This window comes from Aulonocara stuartgranti, assembly GCF_965226115.1.
Source record: "Aulonocara stuartgranti genome assembly, chromosome: 2".
Taxonomy (NCBI): Eukaryota; Metazoa; Chordata; class Actinopteri; order Cichliformes; family Cichlidae; genus Aulonocara; species Aulonocara stuartgranti.
The window spans coordinates 2,876,060-2,898,306 of record NC_138940.1 but is presented as its reverse complement, the minus strand read 5'-3'; the positions used below and the strand labels follow the sequence as shown (position 1 = coordinate 2,898,306).

The 22,247-nt window shown below is 41.6% G+C and overlaps 1 protein-coding gene across 4 annotated transcripts; it reads right to left on the bottom strand.

Annotated features, from left to right (window-relative positions):
- Positions 1-129: 129 nt before the first annotated feature.
- On the bottom strand, positions 130-22,247 carry LOC309717878 (F-BAR and double SH3 domains protein 1-like). 4 transcript variants are annotated; one of them, XM_082552765.1, is made up of 22 exons: positions 22,175-22,247; positions 18,301-21,106; positions 17,273-17,370; positions 17,142-17,187; positions 15,427-15,500; positions 13,896-14,040; positions 13,389-13,525; positions 12,930-12,993; positions 11,827-11,955; positions 11,408-11,530; positions 10,477-10,572; positions 8,250-8,366; positions 8,030-8,134; positions 6,333-6,488; positions 5,483-5,608; positions 4,268-4,351; positions 4,054-4,198; positions 3,689-3,789; positions 3,254-3,370; positions 3,018-3,177; positions 2,886-2,941; positions 131-1,441 (listed from the first exon to the last, which is right to left on the bottom strand). In XM_082552765.1, exons 2-22 carry the CDS (start codon positions 18,319-18,321, stop codon positions 1,391-1,393), a joined length of 2,151 nt encoding a protein of 716 aa, XP_082408891.1. In that variant the 5' UTR covers positions 18,322-21,106; positions 22,175-22,247; the 3' UTR covers positions 131-1,390. The 4 variants fall into 4 exon arrangements, with proteins under 4 accessions (XP_082408893.1, XP_082408891.1, XP_082408890.1 ...); XM_082552764.1 differs by lacking the exon at positions 22,175-22,247 and adding an exon at positions 21,965-22,011; XM_082552766.1 differs by lacking the exon at positions 22,175-22,247 and adding an exon at positions 21,221-21,954.

Here is a 22,247-nt window from a genome sequence, read left to right as displayed (position 1 = left end):
GTAATGACTTACATAAATAACCAAACAAACTCCAAATTTAATAACTTAATTTATTCCACAACAATGACTTACAGTACAAAAACAATTATATAGAAGAGGATATTTCAAAAATCCAAAAGCAAATTGTTTAATTATGACACTAGCCTTGTTATTATAATATCATAATATAAGGGTAAACAAGTAGATCATATGTTAGCCTTCGACATGCTAACTAGCTTAACTGTTGCCGTTTAGAATAGCATGTATGCTAGCTAATGTTAGACTTCATGAAAATAAAACAAATACCTAATGTTACATCTGAACTGTGTTTGTTAGTGATTGCTACACTAAAACTTAAGAGGTCCAAGTTTAACACGCGATTGTGTAGTCATGTGGGAAGGATGGGTTGCATTTTGGAAGGGTTGCATAGCTGCAGAGCCACCTTTAGCAACAACAACTTTCTGTATTTCTTTATGAATCACACATTGTGCAGGAGTTTTAGCCCGCTCTTCTTTACAGTGTTGCTTCGATTAGTTGGGGTTTGTGCACATTTGACTTTAATATTTAACATACTTACTGGGGTCTGAAGAGTGTAAGATGTAGCGCTCGGGTGTTTTGCAATTCTCTGACAATTGCAAAGTCTGAACTTGGAGTGAGTTTGCACACCTCCATGCTCCCGACCAGCAAACTGCCAAAACCTCTTCTTTATGTTAATCAAGTGCATCTGATTATCAACAGTTGGCTGCCATGTAACTTGTTAATTCCTATTAAAAAAGTAGTGCTATATAAGCTTTCACAGAAGTGTATGGAGTGCTGTGAAATTTTTCTTTTTCACACGACTGCAATCAATTAAGGTTGTTTTTACAATGCCGCTTTAAAAAGATACTTTTTGTAAAAGTTTCATGTCAAGTATTACATTCTTTACATATAAATGACTTTGTAATGCTTCTTTGCTCTTCTAGCTGCCCAAACAAGTGGGGACATATTGTAATCCTGACTGTTGATCTAGCTGTAGCTTTAGTAATACTCATATAGGAATGTCTCATTTTGGATTCAGGACAGACTCGCTGGACTATCTTGTGGTTCAAAGTCGTATTGCATGTGCAATTTCTTATTTTTACAAGTTGTATTAATAAAATTGGCATTTTGATATTCCTTGTAACAGTGCTTTGGCAGTCTTTAAAAGGTCAAGTACTAAAAAACAATGCTCTGGATCTAAGCTGCCATGTTTTCTTGATAACCTGTTGTTCCTGCAAAAGCGACGATGAACAGAGCGGTGATACACACACAGATTGCAACTACTGTACTTGTGTGACGCCTCACATGACCAAGAAAACCACCTGACGATACATAAATGGCACAAATCAGCAATGTTTTGGCTGTAACAAGACAGCTACGACTCCAGTCTGTCTCAAGCCTGAGATGAAGTCTTCTGTGTTGGAGGTGGAGGAGGTGCTCGACACTGAAACAATACAGAGAGAAAATAAATGTGGGTTTTAATAAGCACTGATTTGTGTGAGCTCAAAGATATTCAAATCTTCCGTCAGCTAGTCCCAGCTCTGTCTCCGTGTCACCCTGTACTGAGCATCCTCTTCTGTCACACCAGCCCTCTGTGTGTCCTCCGTTGCTACATCTATGAATCCTCTCTGCATGTGTCCAAACCATCTCAGCCTTTCCTCACTAACTTTGTCTCCAAAATTATCAACCTGATCTGTCCCTCTCATCACAAGCATCACATCTACGGTGCTGTTTCTCTGCATGAAGCCCTACTGCTGCTCACTGATCGCCACCTCTGTACCTTCAACAGCTACCTGCACATCATCCTTGTTGAAATCAGTACCAGAACACCACTTCTCCATTCCTCAGGCATCCTTTCCTAATCCTCTACACTTCCTTTACTAACCACCCATGCTCTCATCTCCTACATTCATGAACTCCTCCTTTATGCGCCGATTCTAAAGCTGTTAGTTTTATCTCTCTCCAAACAATATTGACCGAACCAGCAGCAAAAGAAGATCCAAACTACGCTTCACATAAACATCGTCATGGATTCACTCTGACTTTTGCTGTTTTGCTTCCACCAGGATAAAATCTCACTTCATGCACGGCTCTCTCTCTCTCTCATCTGTTTTCTGCATTATTCGCTTGCTTGTTTTTACTTTTACTTACTTCCGAAAAGAAAACCTCATTTCTGCTGTTCAATACTGAACAAATTTCAACTTTTTAAAATTGTGCAAAATTGCAAAACACTCAGCTGTGTCTCTAATCAAACCTCTGTAACTTTGCTCTGCTTCACTTCAGCAGCATCAGGTAATGTTCATATGCTGATTAATGGTTTTCTTTCGTTTTTGATGTACTGCAGAATATTTTTATAAAATCCCAGAACAGGAAAATCACCTTCATGTTTTTCTGTGTTTTATCTTCAGCTACTTTGACACAAAGGCCTCTGCTGTGATGCTCACAGCTCTGATAAAGTCTGGCAAGTGTCAGCTTCCTTTTTATAGATATAAAAATATGAAAATGTACTGATGCATGATCAGAATTATAATATTTCTGACTGTCTGAGGCAAAATTTCCCCAATTCAAATCGAATCGATTCTAGAAATCAGTGACGATACCCAGCCCTACTTTTATTCTTGCTTAGAGTCCAGTCGTATATGCAGTTCACTTTAAGCCTTTTCTTTGCCACCTCTCTCTGCTGTACATGAACTTCTATCTTATCTTTCTTCATCTCCATGCTTATTATTATAATCCCTATAATTAAAGTCCCTGCTCTCACCTCCAAACTTTTGCCTTTTCTTTGTCTCTTCCTGCCTGTTAAAATGCCCTGTCTGGGCTTGTGCTTCCATACCTCCTCTGAGGTAGGCTTTTATTTTCTATAAGATACGTGTGGGTGTTGCACCTACTGGTCTCAGTGGAGTGCTGGAGTGCTCAGGAGAGCTGTGGCTGCTGGTTCCGGCCTCTGGCGGTGCAATAGACACAGAGTGAAACACCTCAAATGACACATTTTAGATAGAAAACAGAGAAATAGACTCTACCCGGTCTGTTGCCTGCCAGCTTTGATCCCTCCATTAGAGCAGCCTGCTGTTTGTCCTCCATACTGCTCGGAGAAGCAGCGCTCAGTTCTGAATTACAGCTAGGAGCTGAGGGTGTGGGGATGGGAGGGGAGAAAGGGGGCATGGTTGGGGTTGGAAGAGGCTGGAGAGGAAAATAAACATCAGAAAAACTGATTTTTGAATTTCAGAAGATTCTGATTACCAGGATGTAGTCTCACCTCCATCTCCCCTTTTTCTTCCTCATCCTCCTCTTCATTGTGAACAAGCTCTACCATCAGCGATGGGAAGACGCCGACGTGTCCGTTCAGCTCTCCCTCCCAAAAACCATCATCAACCTGTAAAAAGACTCACTTAGATTTGCAGTCTTCACCCTGAGTGACTGAAGCGAGGTAAAAGCTGGTGGCTGTTAGGGTTTCCCTCCCTTCCTCTGTAGCTTTGAAAGAGCTAAATTGTTATGAGGTGTTTTTTACTGTAAATCGCTAAATAAGCCACACCCTCTATCCATTCATGTAGAGCAGTCATGTTTGTAGGGACAAAAAAACAAACATTCTTAAAAAAAGTATTGCTGTTGGTGCATGATGGGCTCTACGTTGTTTTCTACAAATCCAGGGTTGTGATCACTCCAACGTCCAACGGCAGCGTAGAACACACACCTCTCCACGTGGACGGCGTATCAGGTGTATTAGCGCCCCCTCTTGGAAGGAAAGCTCCTCTGCGCTCTGAGCCTGGTAGGAGTACAGAGCCCTGGCTACACCTGAGACACATCAGAGCACATGGTGTAAACTCATATTACGGAAATTGGAAAAAAATACATCTTAGATTCATCTTCTTAATTTATCTTAGTTTTTCAGTTATTTCTTATGACTTTCAGTGACTGAATGAAAATAGACTTGATCCAAGTTTTAGGAAGGATTTGTAGGGCCTGGGTCAATATTTCCCCTCTGAGGCAGCACTTATTTATACAAAGTGCACAGTAAGTAATGTGACGTCAAGTGCAAGTGTAAACATGGCCACAGACCTCTACTCCCTGGTGTCTCTTTAGTCACAGTGGAGGAGGTGGAGCTGAATGAGCTGTCCAGCGGAGTGCTGTCCTCTGCTGGCAGACACAGAAGCTGCACATACCGCTCAGGGACGTAGCCCACCTGACCACACGAGTTACACACCTGCACAGAGAACATCAGAGTAACCTTTCCAATAAAGTACATTATACTGTATCACATCAGTATTGTTACCTTCAGCCAGTCCTCCATATCTCCATCCTCGATTACTTGAAGCTCCTCCCCTTCCATGATTGACAGCTCATCTGATTGGCTAGCCTAAAAGAGATAATTTTCCATTATTTAACTGTAAGCCTGTTAATGCAGGTTATCAAATAGCTGTTATTACTCTATATTAACATTATAGTGATACAAACCTAAAAAATATAACACAGACCTGCTTATTTTATGAAAACATCAGTTCAGTGCTGTATGCAAAGACTGGTCCAGCTTTGAACAGCAGGACCCCAGAGACACTCAGTCTGTCCTTTTCTACATCAAGTGCTGTGTAGAGAATGTGACATCTGTGTTTTTGCTAACCGAAAACTTTGGACGATGAGTGAAGTACAGGCTCTGATCAGAACTCGGGACAGTTTTCTGTGAAGCGCTCTTCCAACCTAAGGAGGGGTGCAAGCAGCATCCCAGGGGATGTGGTTAAAGCCTGCACGGACCAAATGGCAGAGATCCTCACTGGGCTGTTCAACCTCTTCCTGACTAATGTCATTCCCACCCGTCTGAAGGGCTCCACCATCATTCCCATCCCTAACCGATCTACCCACCAATGTCATCGTCAAGTATGCCAATGACACCACTGTGGCTCATCTCTGATGGAGATGTGACAGCGTAAAGGGCAGAGGTGGAGAACTTGTCCTGCTGGTTCTCAGAAAATAACCTGAAGCTGAACGTCCTTCAGGAGGCACAGGCAGGTCCACCCTCCTCTCATTATAAATGGAGAATGGGTGGAATCTGTCTCCACCTTCAGGTTTCTGGGCACCCACATCTCAGCTGAGTGATTCATACCTAGGCCACTACTGAGGACAGGAAGGCTGCGCAGAGGGTAAAGAGCACCGCCCAAAAAATCATTGGCTCCCCTCTATGACCCGTGCAGGCCATCACCAGATCCTCCTGACTTAAACTTCTTTTTTGTTCATTTCACATCTCCAACATCGGGCTCGAGCATGCTTTGGGGTAGCTGATGAAGGACCTTCTTGCTTTGATGCAACAATGCTATCCACTGCACCACTATGGCACCAACAACAGCCTTGAGCATCTTGTAAACAGCTTAACAGCTCTGCTTTAGACTTTGTACAGATCTTTTAGACTCATTGATTCATTGAATTTGCTAAAAAAAAAGTTTTAAAAAGTGTGTGTGTGTGGGGAGGGGGGGGGGGGGGTGCTGATGATCACTACCTGATAGCTGTAAATACCTCTGCAGGCTGCAGGGTAAACACACACTCCAGATGCTGACACTGGATCTGTGAAGATCTCTCCATTATCATCGTAGTCCTCAAAGTCAGTCAGCTCAAACTCATCCTCCTGCAAAACAAAGGATTTAAGGGTGTCGTCTCCACTCTGATCCCAAAAATATTTTTAGAGCATCTGCAAGACACGCTGAGTGATAAAACAAGTGTCATCCAGCAAGCATGCACTGAAGTTAATTCTGTATCTGAAATAGTCTTTAGCCTGTTTGTTCCCCTGTGTGTAACATCTGTTGTGTGCAATTATGTTGTGGAGTCATACTTGTGTGTTTTTGTTGTAGACAAAAAGCGACTTCCTGTGTTGTGTTGGAGGCTGACGGCTGATTTTAAGGTCAGGGCAAAGTTGAAGTTAAAGAGAACGTATTTTGCTTTCCTTACTTTCTGTCACATGTATAATGTTTCAGTGGTGGAGGCTTATATTAAAGTTATACAGTCTAATAAAGTTTCAAATAATGAGGTCAGGATGATATCCCTATGTTCTTCATCTCAGATACACCTCTGGTTGGTCTGCAGGTCATGGTCAGAGGCAAAGACTCTTGGGTAAAGAAAAGGGTGTGGCTAAAAAGTCATAAACACACAAGTAAAACTTAAGGTGTAACACAACTGATTGACAATTTATACCATGTACTTTAAAAAAAACACTCAAATGAAGTGGGGTCATTTTTGACCCTAGAGGACAAAAGGAGTATTGCGTTACGAGTGATAGAGGCCTCTAAAGAGGACATGCAAGCCACCATGTGATGAAAACGCAGCTCAATCTGTGTGTTTGTTTGTTTGCATACTGAAAAGTCTTCAGTAGACTTCCTCTGTTCGCTGAGATGTCGCTCTCTCTCCAACTCCTCTTCCACCTGGTTCATGGCAGCGTGAAGCCATTGTTCTGTTCCTGGTGTGCTCTCTGACAGCAGGGCCAGGCGAGCCTCGGCCTTCGCCCTGTTCAGCTGAAAAACCAGGAAACTTAGTTAGACACACACAGACATGTGACTCTGAACCCCGAGTCGCACGGATTCTGTGTAACTCGCGAATTTTCCTGAGCTTTGGTTTGGTCATAAGCTGAAACCAAGCTGATTTTGTGTGCCTCAGTTAAACGACCATGATCAACATCGAAATCTAAATCCCTCTGAGACAAATTCAACTACACAGACACGACATCTTTCATATTTCAGCTATTATAATGTAGATTTCCAGATGCCGTTATTATATATTGCCAAACTCATTGCTCCCTAATATAACCCACCGTCTGTGTTATTCACTTCACCTCTCTGTGCTCGTGAAGTTATGCCTGATTGGTATGGTATTGGTGATGTCACTGCTGTGATGTCACAGATTCAGATTCAGCTAATGATATAAAACTGATCAAAACTGATACAGCACCAATTTTTATTTCACCAGTGCAACAGATTTTGTGCTTTGGAGCGTTTTTAATCTGACGATTGATAGTGTTGATACTTTGTGGTATCAATAATGTTGAATGTTGGATTTTGAACTTATAGGCTGGAGAAACTTTCAAAAACAAGTACCGTAATTGTCGGGCTATAAGTCGCTACTTTTTGCACAAGCTTTGAACCCTGCGGCTTTTAGTCAGGTGCGGCTTTTCTATGGATTGTCCATGATTTTTGTCATATCGTAAGATGATTTGTTTTGTTTGTTCCGCTGTTGTACGGCACTACGTTGCCTGGCGGAAGGATCGGGGTTCAAGAGTGGTATGTTAGTCACATGTCCGTCCGCCAGGCAACGTAGTGCCGTACTAAGTAGCGCGAAAAACAAACTTCAAAGTAGCGCTACGCATTCAGCGGGAGGCGTGGATGACGAGCGCCGATAAACTTGCGAAAAGCAAGTTATGCTCAACTCCACCGGTGGATTCTGACAGCGTGGAAAAGTGCGAAAACATCCACGATCACCAACGGATTTTGAAGGGCTGGACTGCTGCATGATGGAGAGGAGGACACCGCCACGGCCCTTCTGAGGGTGTTCGACTCTGACACTGACAACGAGGATTTCTTTGGTTTTGAAAGTGACAACGAAGGAGAGAAGCGGAGAGTGGATGACGAAGCCATCCTGAGCCTGTTCGTTTCCGACATTGGAGAAGAGGACTTTGGTGGTTTTAGAGCGCAGGAAGACGAGAAAGATGGTGAATGACTGACTTTTCTTCTTGTTAAAGCCGTGTCGCTGCACCTGAGCCTAAAAGGTAGGCCGAATCTATTTTTCTGGTGTGCTGTAGGTTACTGTTATGTACTACATGTGCAAATATGTACCCGTAACTTGTTTTTCAAAATATTAATAAAAGTGATGTCTCCAAACAGCCATCTCTTTCCTGACAATTCCCTTTGTGCATATTCTCTTACATATGATAAGTCAACATTGAAACACCTGCGGCTTTTGGTCAGGTGCGGCTAATGTATGTACAAAACAGGATTTTCCCCTGATTTTAGCTTGTGCGGCTAATATTCAGGTGCACTTTGTAGTCCGGGAAATACGGTACCTTGGCTTTCCTGACGCTCTCCTGTACCTCTGCTATCTTCTGCTCCACACTGAGCGCCGTCTCCCCGGATAGGAGCTTCAGTCGGCTCTCTAACATCTGTAGAGCCTGATGAAACAAAGCAGATCTTAAAGTTAACGTAATGCAAAATTATACATTATACAGGAAACCAGAAAGGAGCCACTGCATCACAATGGTGACGGTTCTTCCTCTAGTTTCTCACCCTCTCTCCGTGGGCAACGATCTTGTGGTCTTTAGCCACCTTGGCAGTCCATTTCTTGGCCTCCTTCACCAGGCAGCCCTCTTCTTCTGAACTACAAACTTCCTGCAGAACTGACACCTATGAAGAGGAGTACCAGCGACCACAATGTGAATTTACACAGATACTTTTTCATTTGAGTATTTCTTAGTTTAGAGTATAGTCACGGTTTATTACATTTCAGTGAAAAAAACCTTCTAATTTACTAAAAGCTTAACAGCTTTAGTTTGTAATTCATTTTAAGATATAGACTTTGTATGAATGATAAAATAATGTTTTTAAATACAAAATTCAGTATTTGGCAGTACAGAAAACCTTTGGAATGACCAAGAACTAACATGGAGTTTGAATTTAAAAAGTAAATGATCTGTTGTAAATCCTTGCCAAATAAAGCTTGTGGATCATCAAGAATGAGATTTCCAGGCTGGAGACTGAGTTAATGTCCCTGTGTTACTGTTAAAGACAGAAACAGGAGAGGGAGAAGGAATGTTTGCAGGGGGTGAGAGAGAAAGACAGGCAGGAGCAGTGTTGGTCAAGTTACTTGAAAAAAGTAATCAGTAACTAATTACTGATTACTTCACCTGAAGAGGTGATAAAGCGATAGAACTTTCAGCCCAATTCTGCTTTTTCTACATAATCCATCATACAAAATGTAATCAAATGGAAAAGTCTTTTTTTAAAACTTGTTTTATTAGTTTTAATCTTTTAAAAAATTAAATTATCTGCAACATTCTCTGACTGGAAGAAATTAGTTTAACATTTAAACCTATTTTCTGCACATTCCAGCACATAAAATAAAATATTTTTTGTGTTTACACTCAGTCTTTCAAATAGATGCAAGTAAAACACAGCAGAAAATAAATAAAGTCAAAGACTCAGCGGTCCTGTTGCTCTATTTTCACCTGTAAAGCAGGAGTGGGGTAGGCGGAGGTTTACCCTGGTGCAGGTGTGCCGCGGTCAGTGGAAGAATCCGTGAGTTTCTCTGTGAGTTTCCCATTACGTCGTAGCTACTCGGTGCTTGTTGGAAGTTTAGGGGTTTTTTCGCTGTAAAAAGAAGTTTTCTTCCCACGCACAGCGGACACTAATGTTTTTGTCACTTTTTATGGAATCAAACTCAAAGTAAGGTCAGTACTTCCACGCTTTAAACGCTGCACGCTCATACTCTCTCTGCACTCGATATATGATCCACTGTTGATCTGCACACAGCTGTTGTCACGAACGTCGCACTCGCTTACGTCACTGTCGTGAGACATTCTCGCAAAAAAATCACGGTTTTAGTAACGCAGTAACGCAGCGTTCCTACGGGAAAGCAACGGTAATCTAATTACCGTTTTTGCAATAGTAATCCCTTACTTTACTCGTTACTTGAAAAAAGTAATCGGATTACAGTAACGCGTTACTGCCCATCTCTGGGCAGGTGTGGAGGTGTGAGCATGGACAGGTACAGGGAGAAAGGTGGCTGATATCGTGGAGAGAAGGCAGATATGCTGTTTGTGGAGAGTAGATATTTACCAGTTCAGTAACAGTGAAGACACGATCATGAGTTTAAAGAGTGAATGTTGCCAGTGCCAATTTATTAGTCCACAACGGTTGGATGTCAGAAGAGAAAGAATAAGAGTAAACTGGTTGAAGTAGTAAGTGAAGGGACCAGGGGTGAGGTGTGGGATAGGCAGGATGTTAAAGAGAGAAATGGGAAAGGACAGATGGTACTGAATCTTCCAAAAAGGGTGGAAACGGTTGTGAAGAAGGAGGGTCTTATGCCATGTTCACTTGAATCGCTTTGAATGACTTTCTGAAGCAGGTCGCATTAACTGTGTCTACATGCACAATGAGTTACTACCATGTGGTTTTCTGATCAGATATGTGCATTGGGCATTGAGTGAGCATATAATGCAACCACACTCTGGTTCAACTGCTGTACTGTAGGCAAGAGGAAATTGCAGCGGGTGGGGAGGGCAGCGGGCGGGCAATTGGCACCCCCCTCAGAGACTCTATTCTATTCTATTCTATTCTATTCTATTCTAAATTTTTTGCCAATGTTTGCCAAGTCACACATTTTCTCTCATTGTATTAAACTGAGCCAAATATGCAAAATATCTCAATATGGAGCTCATCACTAAATCTCTACTACAATTTGTGGACTGTCACTGTGGCACTTGGACTACAGTCAGCATGTCTTCCTTAGACACACCTTGTCACGCAGAGCAGGCTGGAAGGTAAATTCAGGGGTTTTGCTGAACGATACCGAATCTTGGAGAAACTGCTGAACATTTCTGTCTCTGGTCACCTGCAACACAAAAACGAATTAAACAAAAGCAGGTTACACCATCCTCAAAGAAACAAATAACTCTCATTAACAGCAGCGCTGCAAATTCTGCTGAATTTTTCACAAATGCTAGAAAAGCATGAACAAAAATACAATGTTCTCACTTCTACCGACTTTGGATGAACACCTGAAAGTCAAATGTACTCAAAATGTGCAGGGAATAACTCTGAACTGGCAAGAGAGTACAGGCTAAGGGGAACATCTCGAGATTTATTCAGCTTCTCCCGGTCTAGAGCTTACTATCTGCAGTGACAGATTTGATTTGGTTACAAACAACATCTACACAAAGTCCACACATGAAACTGTTTATGCCATTTCTATACATCTACATGTAAATGATGCTTCTCACCTCATGTGTGCTGGATGGTGAACTTATTTGTACAAGCAGCTGGATGTTCAAAGAGTATTGTTTCTAAATGTGGTTATCACGGTTTCCTCATAGTGAGGAGGGTCTTACTATGAATCTGTCACAATGCATCATTTATTCAGGCTAATCAGATTACAGTTTATTTTACTTCTTATTCATTCTCATTATTCACTTACAAAAATAAAACTCTAAATCCTCACACAAGGTATCAACTCTATTTTAAGAAGACATGTTTAACATGATGATCCAACACTGTCACAGTTTACAACATAGACAAATGTGCAATGGGACTAATCACAGATTGAACCAATCATTTGCAGTCTGAGGCCCTGTGATGACCAATGACCACAGGTGTCGATATATAAAATATACAAAGCATGCCAAAGCATCTCATCTCTCTTTTTTGTAGTTCATATATACAACACCAACCTTTGCAACACTGTCGCACACTCCGCTGTACTGTTTGTGTGTATGAAGACAGCAGTCCATCTCAGTCCCACACAGCAGGGTGAAATGGCATCTCAAATCCTCATAAATATCACCATCCATTTGCTGAGAAGGTCAGACACTAAACGTCAGTTTTCAAACATTTTCTACTGAGTTTCTGCTGAAGACTAATCACTTATGTTATGTGTGTTTCCTGTAACTCTGTGTTCTCATTAAATACAGTACAGGCAGCAGGCTAAACGCTACGTGGCAAAACAGTCATCCAAACACTTGTGGTGACACTAGTTCCTTAAAAAAAAGTAGCCATGAAGCTTTTTGTGAAAGGACATTTTGGTCCATTCCATCTGTAAAAACGTCAATATAAATGTAGCACACTGACGGTGTTAGTGTGTGTGGATTACCTCCATAATAAATGGTAAGTCGTTTGTGTAGTAGTGCTGCCGATGCGCTCTGACTGCTGCTAATGTCAGCAGATACTCGTTACGAACTTCAGTCAAGCGGTCATCGCACTCTTTGAGTCTGGCAGTGAGCTGCAAACATGTAAGTGAGCACAAACACAATGTCACACAAACAGGCAACATTTATACAATTCAGCAGTGTGTGCTGTGTAATAACCTTCTCATTCCACTTCACAAAAACACAGCCTGCGTCCCAGGGGGTCAACCGCCACCTTGCTCAGGACCCCAGCGCCTGTCCCTGTGGGGGACGGCCCACAAGGTGGTGGAACCAAACTGACGGCCAAGCCTGACAGCTTCTTGTTGAAGTGCTGTAGCTCATTTGGGGTTTTGTTTTAATCTCTTATTGTGGCCCCGCCCCTGGGAGACCCTACCAATGACCTCGAAAGGAGTCTCGGAAAAATAGGAGTCATCTGATTATGATGCCTCCTGGGATCATTCTTTAGGATGTTTTGCTGTTGTTGTTTATATCCTAATGCAGAGGTGGCAAAAGTGCAGACATTGTGTACTTAAGGTGAAATACAGATAATAAGTGTTAAAAAATACTCCGGTAAAAGTTGGACTACTGATTCTTTTCTGTACTCAAGTAAAAAGTGAGAAAGTACAGACTCAGATTAAGATCTTTGAAGGAGTTGCTTTTGTGTAAATGCAACTGAACCTTATATTAATGTAATAATAAAATAACATTATCAGATAAAAATACAAACTTTATTCTAGTCTCAATTTTAATTCTAATAAATGTACTCAGCTTGAGTATTTTGAGGAAAGGAAACCAGAACTCATGAGAGGTTAAACATTTAGTCTGATCTGGAAGCAAATGGACATACTGGGAGAGGAAACCCAGAACACCCAGCTTAGCCTGCTGCTACTACGACCCAACATTGGTTAACAGGAAGAAAATGGATGGATAGAGTGATAATATAATTTGGTTTGCATTAAAGGCAAGAGAGATTATCCTGGGACAACTCATAATCACAGGGGAGAAACCACTTTACACCAGGACACAGTTCAGCATAGAAATAAGATTTCAGCAGCTCAATCATCCGTACCTTTGTGGTCGTTTTATGGAGTCCTGTTTTAAAGTGAAAAATTCCATGTTCACTTTTTCTAGCTCTGGAAGAGAAAGTGAAATCATATTTATGTCATTCAAGACAAGAGAAAACTACAGCACTTAACATATTGCTTCATATTTATGTTAATGCTCTATATAAAATACAAGTTGTGGGAAACGTTCAATCTGCAAGCTGAGCTCTTATTGGCTGAACTCCCATCGGCAGTAGTAACTTTTTTACTGTTTTATTAAAGAAGTCGTGACAATAATGTGAGTAATAGTTTAAGAGTACAAGTGTAGAATAAAATATATAGAAGTGACAAACATTGTTCCAAAATGTATTTAATACAACCTTAAAAATCAGACTTTTAGTTACTTTTAAAATATTTTAAAACAAAATGAAATGCTGGTCAAAAGTCTTAGCAGAAGATTCAAACCTCCGCATTGAAACACAGACCTGGCCTGTGCATCTGCAGTTTTCTCACGTGCAATACTGGCAATGTGACTGAAGTCGTGGTAGCACTTCTTGACCCTTTGAAGTTCCCGTAGAGCATCCACCACTTCAGCCTGCACCCTCTGCAGCCGTTCCAGGCCCTAACGCACATATGCACACAACCCAAAGGCATCAGATTTCATACATTTTTTAAGCTAAATTAAACTGAATTCTATTTATATAGTGCCAAATCACAACAACAGTTGAATTGAGGCACTTTATACTGTAAGGTAAAGACCCTAGAGTAACTGAGAGAAAGCCCATCAATTAAACAGCCCGGTTTAAACAAGCGCTTTGACAGTATTGGGAAGGAAAACCCTTTAAACAGGAAAACGCCTCCTTCAGAACCAGGATCAGGGAGAGGCAGCCATCTGCCACAACCGTTTGGGGATGCGGGGAGGAAGGCAGGAAAAAAATGTTTCATTATGTGAGTGTTGTTCAGAAATGTTTAATCTGTGTGCACTGTCTCACTCTCTTAGCCCGGACATCCTTTGCATTGCGGAGACTTTTGGAGACTTGCCCACTGAGTCGACGGTATTCTTCTGCAGCGAAAAGTCTCGATGCCGCAGTCTGAGCTGTAGCATCGACCACAGAGCGCCACACGCTGAACACACTCCTGAAAGCACACAAACTGCATTCATATCACCACCAACAGACACCTTCCACAATGTCAGATACTACTAACACACACAGGGTGGCCTTTTGTAGCAATGCTTTGTCTCACCAATCACTGCATTATTAGACACAGAGAGATAGAGAGATTAAAGCGCAACACCCATTCATTCACACACTGTTGTGTGCTTTAATCTTAAAGCCTTTTAGACTCCTCACATCCACAGATCACCAGTTAATTAACCATGCATGTCTGTTTTGGGAGCCAAAGTACCCAGAGGAGACCCACACCAAAGGGTTTGCAAACCTTATTACAGACACATGGATAGATAAAGTTGAGCATCATCTGCACATCAGTGAAAATGTATGCTATGTCTTCTAATGTTACTGCCTAACGAAGCATGTATAATGTAAACAGAACCGATCCCTGCACAGAACCCTGTGGAACCTCACTATGTTAAGACGACTCTCTATTTACATCAACAAATTAGAGTCTCTTAGACAGATATGATTCAAAACATTGCAGCTAAAGCGTGCTCTAATCGCTGTAATAAACCACTGAGATGAGTCCACTGTCAGAGGCCACAAGATCATCATTTGTAGCCTTTAAAGCTGTTTCTGTGCTGTGATGCACTCTGAGACCTGATGTACATTAAAAGAGATCATATTTAAGATCGAAGCATTAATTAATAGTAGGACTTGGGATCAGGGTCTAAAAGACATTGGAAGTAATTGCTGAAGTTAACTCAGATCAGCTGCAGTCAACATATATTTCAATAGTATTGAAAGTAGTTGAAGAGAAACCTTCAGTCAATAATGAATCAGTAATCAATAGTAAGGCGGTCTAGCTTTATGGAGGGCTGTTTTATAAAGCAACAAACTCTTTTTTCAGGCTAAACGATGCTCTTCTAAATTAGTCATAAGCCATTTATTATCTGCTATAAGGTGCATGCTTGAGAGGTTTATTCTAGAGAGAGCCAAGTTATTTCAACATAAGCATCAGCACATTGCTGATCTAAAAGTATTTTATTTCCTTTGGTAACAACTTTTGTTCACATATTAATAATATTACATATAATATTATTCTGCTTTATGTACATTAAGTAATTGAATGCAGTTCCTCAAATGGGCAACAAGTGAAATGTGATGTATATATCAAGAGATTACGACAACAAAATATTTCCACATTACCACTGCTGTCCAATTACTGTTTTTTCACAAACTACAAAAAAGTTCTTGCAGAATCATCCGTTTTTCTTAACATGTCTGTTTTGCTGATGTAACTTCCAAACAGCAAAAAGAGCCAATCGAGTGTTTGGTCTTTCAAAGTAAAATCAACAATCAATAACAGCTGTTAAGAAGATTGCATGCTGTAAAGTTGTGTAGTTACCCAGAAGTGATCACATCTGTATTTCCTCTCTGCCAGTCTCTCTTTTGGTACTGGACAGCTAACCTTTGAAGAGCCTGAAAAAACACAAGAAAAAGTGCATCCTCTATAACATACAAAGTAACTTTCCTCACACAGGGATGTAATAAATGTAAGAAAATGTGTCAATTGAGTTTTTTGTTTTGGCAACTTGTTAAATGGACTGGCACAATCACACAGCCTTTCAACACTATCATACACACACTCACAGCCCAGTGGATGCATTAGGGGAATTACAGGCTCAGTATCTTACACAGGGACACTTCAGCCCGTGGACTGAAGTAGCTGTGATCAAAGTATTATTACATGACCCACTGGACCCTCTGGAGGTGGAGCTTACCTTCTTACAGTAGGGTTTTTGTAGCAAGACAAACATAAACTAAACTAAGGAGCTGGCACTCCTAATTTTGCTGTTGTAGCCCCCTGAGATTTGCTACATATTCCCTTTGGCTCTTCCCACCGGGCAGCTCAGTTTGCTTTTTACAGCTATAAATGTTGTAATATGATCAACAGTTGTCAGTGTTAACAGTTTAATAGTATTTCAGCAAAGGTAGGAGAATGCTACCTTGTTGTCCTCTAACAAAGCCAGGCACACATGCATGCATGCATACAGACACACATCCACTCACATACTTTTCAGATGTTCTACGTGAAACATTCTACACCACGGTGTGAAAACACATAAAGCTCTGAGCTGAAACCAAGGAGATTTGTAACATTAAGTGAGAGAAGCAGTGACTTTGTCCTCAGCAGAGACACTCCACAGCAAACCTACTTCTGTGGTTTGTACCTGACTGAGACTAGGTTAGAAGTCAACCTTCAGACTGCTGAACATAGACCGTCACCTTTCCAGCTTGGTGTCAAAAACCCCTCCCCATTTAGGTGCAAGGCCACACATGGGGTAAAAGATGCACGCCTGAGCCTTTCAGACTCTGTGACAAAATATGGTGGCTTGCTAGTATTAATGTAAACCCTGCAGGCACCTTAATTTTAAACTGCAGCTCAAAACTGCAGAGGCAAAATCTTCTGAAACTTCTGTAACATCCTTTGAAACTGTGCCTAGCATGCAGCTAAAATGCAACCTAACCCTATCCCTGCACCTAAGTGGTTTGCTGACTACCTGATGTGCAGCAGTAGCAAAGTAATAACACTTTTCGGCCTAGGTAAACTAGACTCACACAACTACCGCTTTGCCAACACTGTGGCATCAAAAGCCAGAACAGCAGCAACAAATGTAGCACCTTTATACCTTCAACACCTTCAGCCCGAGGTAGAAACCACTTTTTCTCACTCCACTTGAAAAATAACAGGGTTAACCAAATAACCCCTTCCACCCATACCAGTGTTAGTTACTCTCACCAGGTAGGTTTAAAATGTCATTAATTTACATTTCATATTTATTTCCAGGATATCAAATGTCCTAAAAATATTATTATCTTATTACTTTTAGAACTAATCAATGAAAAACAGTAGGACAAAAGCCTAATAAAACTGTGTGAGGACACACACACACATACACAAACCGTGTATGTGTGCAGACGTCACACAAGTCAAAACCCAATCCAGCACTCAGGTACTAATGTGGGTCTTAAATCAATATATTTTGAGCATTTCCAGTAAACAATGAAAAGTGTCAGTAACAGCAGCAGACAGGACTAGAATAGATCATGTTTACTCACCTGACCGTATTCTTTCTCTATAGCCGTGCGATGCTTACTGAAGGACCTTTGGGAGCAAACAGAAAACAACACATGACACACAGGACATGTGTAACGTAACACCTGCTCATGAGACAGACAGTGTGTCAGACCTGATCTCCTCCAGCAGTTCGGTGTCCAGATGCTGTTTGGTCTGCAGCTTGTTGAGCTGCTCTGAGAACACCACTTTCATCTGCTGGCTCTCCTTTACCTGTTCACACACGGGGCAGCTGTGCAGTAAGTCTCATTGATAAAAGACGATATTGGTGGGCTTTGTTTCACCGGAAGTTTTTCAGATTATAACTTCAGTGCTGACTATGGTGGCTCCCACTAATGGACACCCGGTAATGTTTGGCCTGACTTGGAACTGGGAGAGGTTCATAAAAAAACAACCTCCTTGACCAAAGCCTAATGACTAAAACAACATTCACTAGTCTACATTAGTTGCTGGTTTGTGCCACGTTATGCTGTGACAACAAAAAGTGCACAACAACATTTTATGGATTCCTAAAATTATATTTAATATAGTATATACAATAATTACAATAATTTTACATAATATAGTTATTGTGAGCTAAAATGACAGCCAGGTGCAGGGTACAAGGCTATTTTATAGGTCAAACAATGCTAACCTGTGACACAAATACAGCAGTCTATTTAGATAATTAAACCTTATTAAACAGTGTTATGTCATTTTCTGTTGTTGGTATCTCTGTAATGTATCATTCTATTGCTGTATAAGAGAAAAAGCCCACAGAAAAGTACAGCACCTTCTAGCTGAAGACAACAAATATTAGAAAGCTTCATTTACATTTCCAATTACTGGAAGTGGTCCCAAACATTAGCTTTGAGCAGGTCGTGCACATTACTGCCTATTAACGCGTTTAGGAGCTAGCTTATTCATCAGTCGAGCATGTTGAGGCTGTTAACACTTGTATTGAGAGCCAACACCTCAGGTGATACAAACCCAGTAACATCCCAGGTTGTTTCATTTCTTTAGCTTTTGAGTTGCAGGGAAAACAAAAGCTGACAAAACATTGAGGCCATAAAAGAATTATTTTCAGAAAAAGTGAACCAACCCCGAGGAGTCAGTGCAGTGTGAATATTTTACTCATTTACGTCAGATTCTTGGTATCCTTACCTTTCTCGGTGGTGGCTGCATGTTTGGATGTAGCTGGCAGCTGTTCTCTCCGTTATGGCGTTAGTTTGTTGCACTTCTTGTGCACCGTTACTTCCTTTATAGTTTCACTAATGCACATGTGCAACTCTCTCTCTCTCCCTCTCTCTCTCTCTCCCTCTCACGCTCTCTCTCTCTCTCTCTCTCTCCCTCTCACGCGCTCTCTCTCTCTCTCTCTCTCTCTCTCTCCCTCTCACGCGCTCTCTCTCTCAGATTGCTGTTTGGCTTGAAATCCTCTAGAGGGCAGCAGAGTAACACTGGTTTGAAGAGTCCATGTTATTACTAATAATTCTTCTGTATCACCACAGGACAGCTGTTGAAAAATAGTAACCAACTAATAATAGTGTCTGTAACGAGGTCTGGGATTTTGTGTCCCCTTGCTATGCACATTCAAAAGCTTCCATCAAAACAGCTTCTCTGGAGCCTGCTTGGTCAGTTTTTCTGTGTTATGCACACAGCATGGTGAGCACTGAGTATTGTGCTACAACAGACGTAAAAATGCTGAACAAAACTGTATTCTCAGTTATGTTTGCAGGAGTGTTCATTGTTCAACACACTGACTTACTCAGGCTACAGTAACTTTGCATCAGCACCACCTGCATATTGGACTCTCCTCTTTCCTGCTCACATCCTTTACTTATTTCTAAATTTCTGATATGTATTCTAATATCTGTAGGTACTATTGTGTGTATTTATCTTAAAATCTATGTGGAGAATGGTTGTCTATATATATTTCATCTAAAACTGTCACATGCTTTTTAATCAGGTTTAGCTAGATAAGCAGCTGAGATAGACCCCAGAAGCCTGAATGTTGTTTCCCAAAGCTAACCAGAATTATCAGGTGTTTATCTGGAGTGTCACAGAAGAACCCAGAACAACATCTAAATAACTGCAAGCCTCAGTTGCCTCAGTCAAGGTCAGTGTTTGTGTTTTTCTGTGAAAGCAGTCTGTGGACTGATGACACAAAATGACTTTTTGGAAGGTTTGAGTGCTGTTACATCTGGACAAAAGCTAGCACAACGTTTCATAAAAAGAACATGACACCAAGAGTCAAACGTGGTGGTGTGGTGGCCTGGGGCTCAGCAAAGGAGCCCAAAGTAACTGATGGAACCACGAACTTTACTGTCTACCAGAGAATTATCAGCTTTTGTCTGACGTTCAAGCGCACTTGAGTTATAAACTAGAACAATGATCCAAACAACACGTCCACTTAAAAACCGAAGCAGGAATCCAAACAGACATTGTTCAGAATGAAATAAAGCAATCGTGCTCTCCTAAATGTCCCAATCAATGACAGCAATTCCATGGACTCTGAAGAAAGACCCAATTTGCAGCATAAAATTTAAAAAGCTATATATTATATGCACTCAGGTTAAGTGGTGGAATTTGCAACAGGGAGAGCAACAGGTGAGTTTTAGGACCAGAGACTAAAGGCTTAATCTGTAGGTCTTGGAAGTTTTTCCACGACCTACCTTTCTTCTTCCATTTGTGCAACATCTCTAAAACTAGAGCAATCCTGTCTCAGAGTGACGCTGAAAGACTAGTTCATGCATTTATTACTTCCAGGCTGGACGACTGTAATTCATTATTATCAGGAAGTCCTAAAAACTCCCTGAAAAGCCTTCAGCTGATCCAAAATGCTGCAGCAAGAGTCCTGACAGGGACTAGAAAGAGAGAGCAGACTTCTCCTGTTTTGGCTTCCCTTCATTGGCTTCCTGTTAAATCCAGAATTGAATTCAAAGTCCTGCTCCTCACATACAAGGTCTTAAATAATCGGGCCCCATCCTATCTTTGCTCTGGCACTGAGGGCTAATCCCAGTGTAGCAAGTGAACTTGGTGGTATTGGCCCAGTGTGACCGAACACAGGAAGGGACATAAAACCAGTTGAAGGGATGTTGCCATTCTCAGTCTTCCATGTCAGATTGTCAACTGCACAGGAAGGTTTAATGGCCTGCATTTGTATAGCGCTTTTCTTAGTCCCTAAGGACCCCAAAGCGCTTTATACTACATCCAGTCACACACACATTCACACACTGGTGATGGCAGCTACATTGTAGATGTCCTGGGGCGCACTGACAGAGGCGAGGCTGCCGGACACTGGCGCCACCGGGCCCTCTGACCACCAACCGAGACCGAAACAATACTGTTGCTCTGGGTCTAAACAGAGCGCGTTGTGTGTGACGTCTTCTTTTGCGCATGCTGCCACTTTGAGCGTTCACACTAGAGTGCGTTTGCTGTCGCATTTTATTTGTAGTGTGAACAAACAGACAAAAAAATCTGATTTGATCAAAAAATGTGAATTGAGCATTAAGACCTGCAGAGTGAACGTAGCCTTAAGCTGGTTTTATGGTCTTTCAAAGGGAGTGTGTCACTATCTGCTCCACCAGCACTGCACATCTGCCTGCAGTGAGCTCTGTTGCCAGATAGAGGCAGTGTACAGTGTATTTGACACAACCAGTTAGGTTCGTTTCAAATAAAAGGAACCCTGCATAATCCAGCATTAAAGAGAGGGAAGCCATACAATGTGATTTTCTGTGGGAACTTTCACATATCTCTCTTCCTCTGTCTGACTGTGGGTGGGCAGCTACTAACCAGTCTCTTTCAGTGGTAAGGCAGAGCTTCTGGAGACTTCAGGCACACCTGTTGCCCATCACCAGTTTGTACTAAGCCCAGCTTCCACTCTCACTTATTTTCCACTGTCACCCTGCGAGCCTCCTCCCCTGCCTCAGGCGTGGAAGATGTGAAGAAAAATACTTTTGTACCTTACCGGCTGGAAAGAAAAACACACTGCATTAACCTCTGTGGAGGTGGTGCTCAGGTTGATCCTCTTCAATCAACCTTTAAGCTCAAGAGAAAAATCTTAGTTGGTTGCTTGTTCAATTACCCTGTCAGGGACCAAGCAGTAAAGCATAAAGGACACAGGTATACTTAGGCTACGTCCACAAGTACCCGGGTATTTTTGAAAACGCAGATTTTTCTATGCGTTTGCACCTTTCGTCCACACGTAAACGGCGTTTTTGGTCACTGAAAACGGAGATTTCTAAAAACGCCTGCCAGGGTGGATATTTTCAAAAACTCAGTTTTTTGCATTTACGTGTGGACAGAAAAACGGAGAAAACGCAGCGTCAAAGGTGTGCGCCTTTTTTGACGTCACACTGTGCGCCACGTTATTGTTTCAGTGAAATGAATTTCTACAATACTGTTAATTCTACTCTCTGCAGTGTTTAAATGCTTACATATACACACAGTTACTGTCCGTCCACACATACGACTCGGTTCTGCTTCTATGCCCCAGCTTTGTTTACTTTTTCCCGCCGAGGCTTCTAGACTTCTGATTGGCCAACATTTCTGCACGGTTAGGACTACATCGCCACCTGTTGGTTTGGCATGTTCCTAGCAGCGTTTTCCTTCATTTCTGCCTTTATGTGTGGACGGGATTATTTTTTAAAACGAAAACGGAAAATCTCCGTTTTCAAAAATACCCGTGTACGTGTGGACGTAGCCTTAATTAAAAAATATATTTAACAAATCCAAAAAACTTAAACAGGCAGACCACTAAAAGAGGTCAACTTAACAAACTTAACTCAAAATAACAATGAAATCTCAAACAAACATAAGACAAACTTACGGAGCCCTGCAGGGAGACGGACTTTTGCAAGATCTCGCAAAACAAAGTGGGGATCTCGCAAAGGTTTGCGAGATCTCGCAGAACAAACTCGGGATCTCGCAAAAGTTTTGCGAGATCCCGAGTTTGTTTTGCGAGATCTGGCAAAACGTTTGCCAGATCTCACAAAAGTCCGTCTTAATTTTTTTTTCTCCCATGTCCGTACAAACTGACCTGCTGAAAGGACACAGGGAGAACTTAAATACTGGTTTAGCTAAAGCAAATGACACACACGGGGCAAACAAAA

Excerpts from the sequence above, each read along its gene's own strand:
- LOC309717878 (XM_082552765.1), bottom strand. The coding sequence starts at position 18,321 with ATGCAGCCACCACCGAGAAAG. Across the intron at positions 17,188-17,272 it reads GAACTGCTGGAGGAGATCAG|GTCCTTCAGTAAGCATCGCA; the intron begins GTCTGACACACT and ends TTGCTCCCAAAG. Across the intron at positions 15,501-17,141 it reads TAGAGAAAGAATACGGTCAG|GCTCTTCAAAGGTTAGCTGT; the intron begins GTGAGTAAACAT and ends GTGTTTTTTCAG.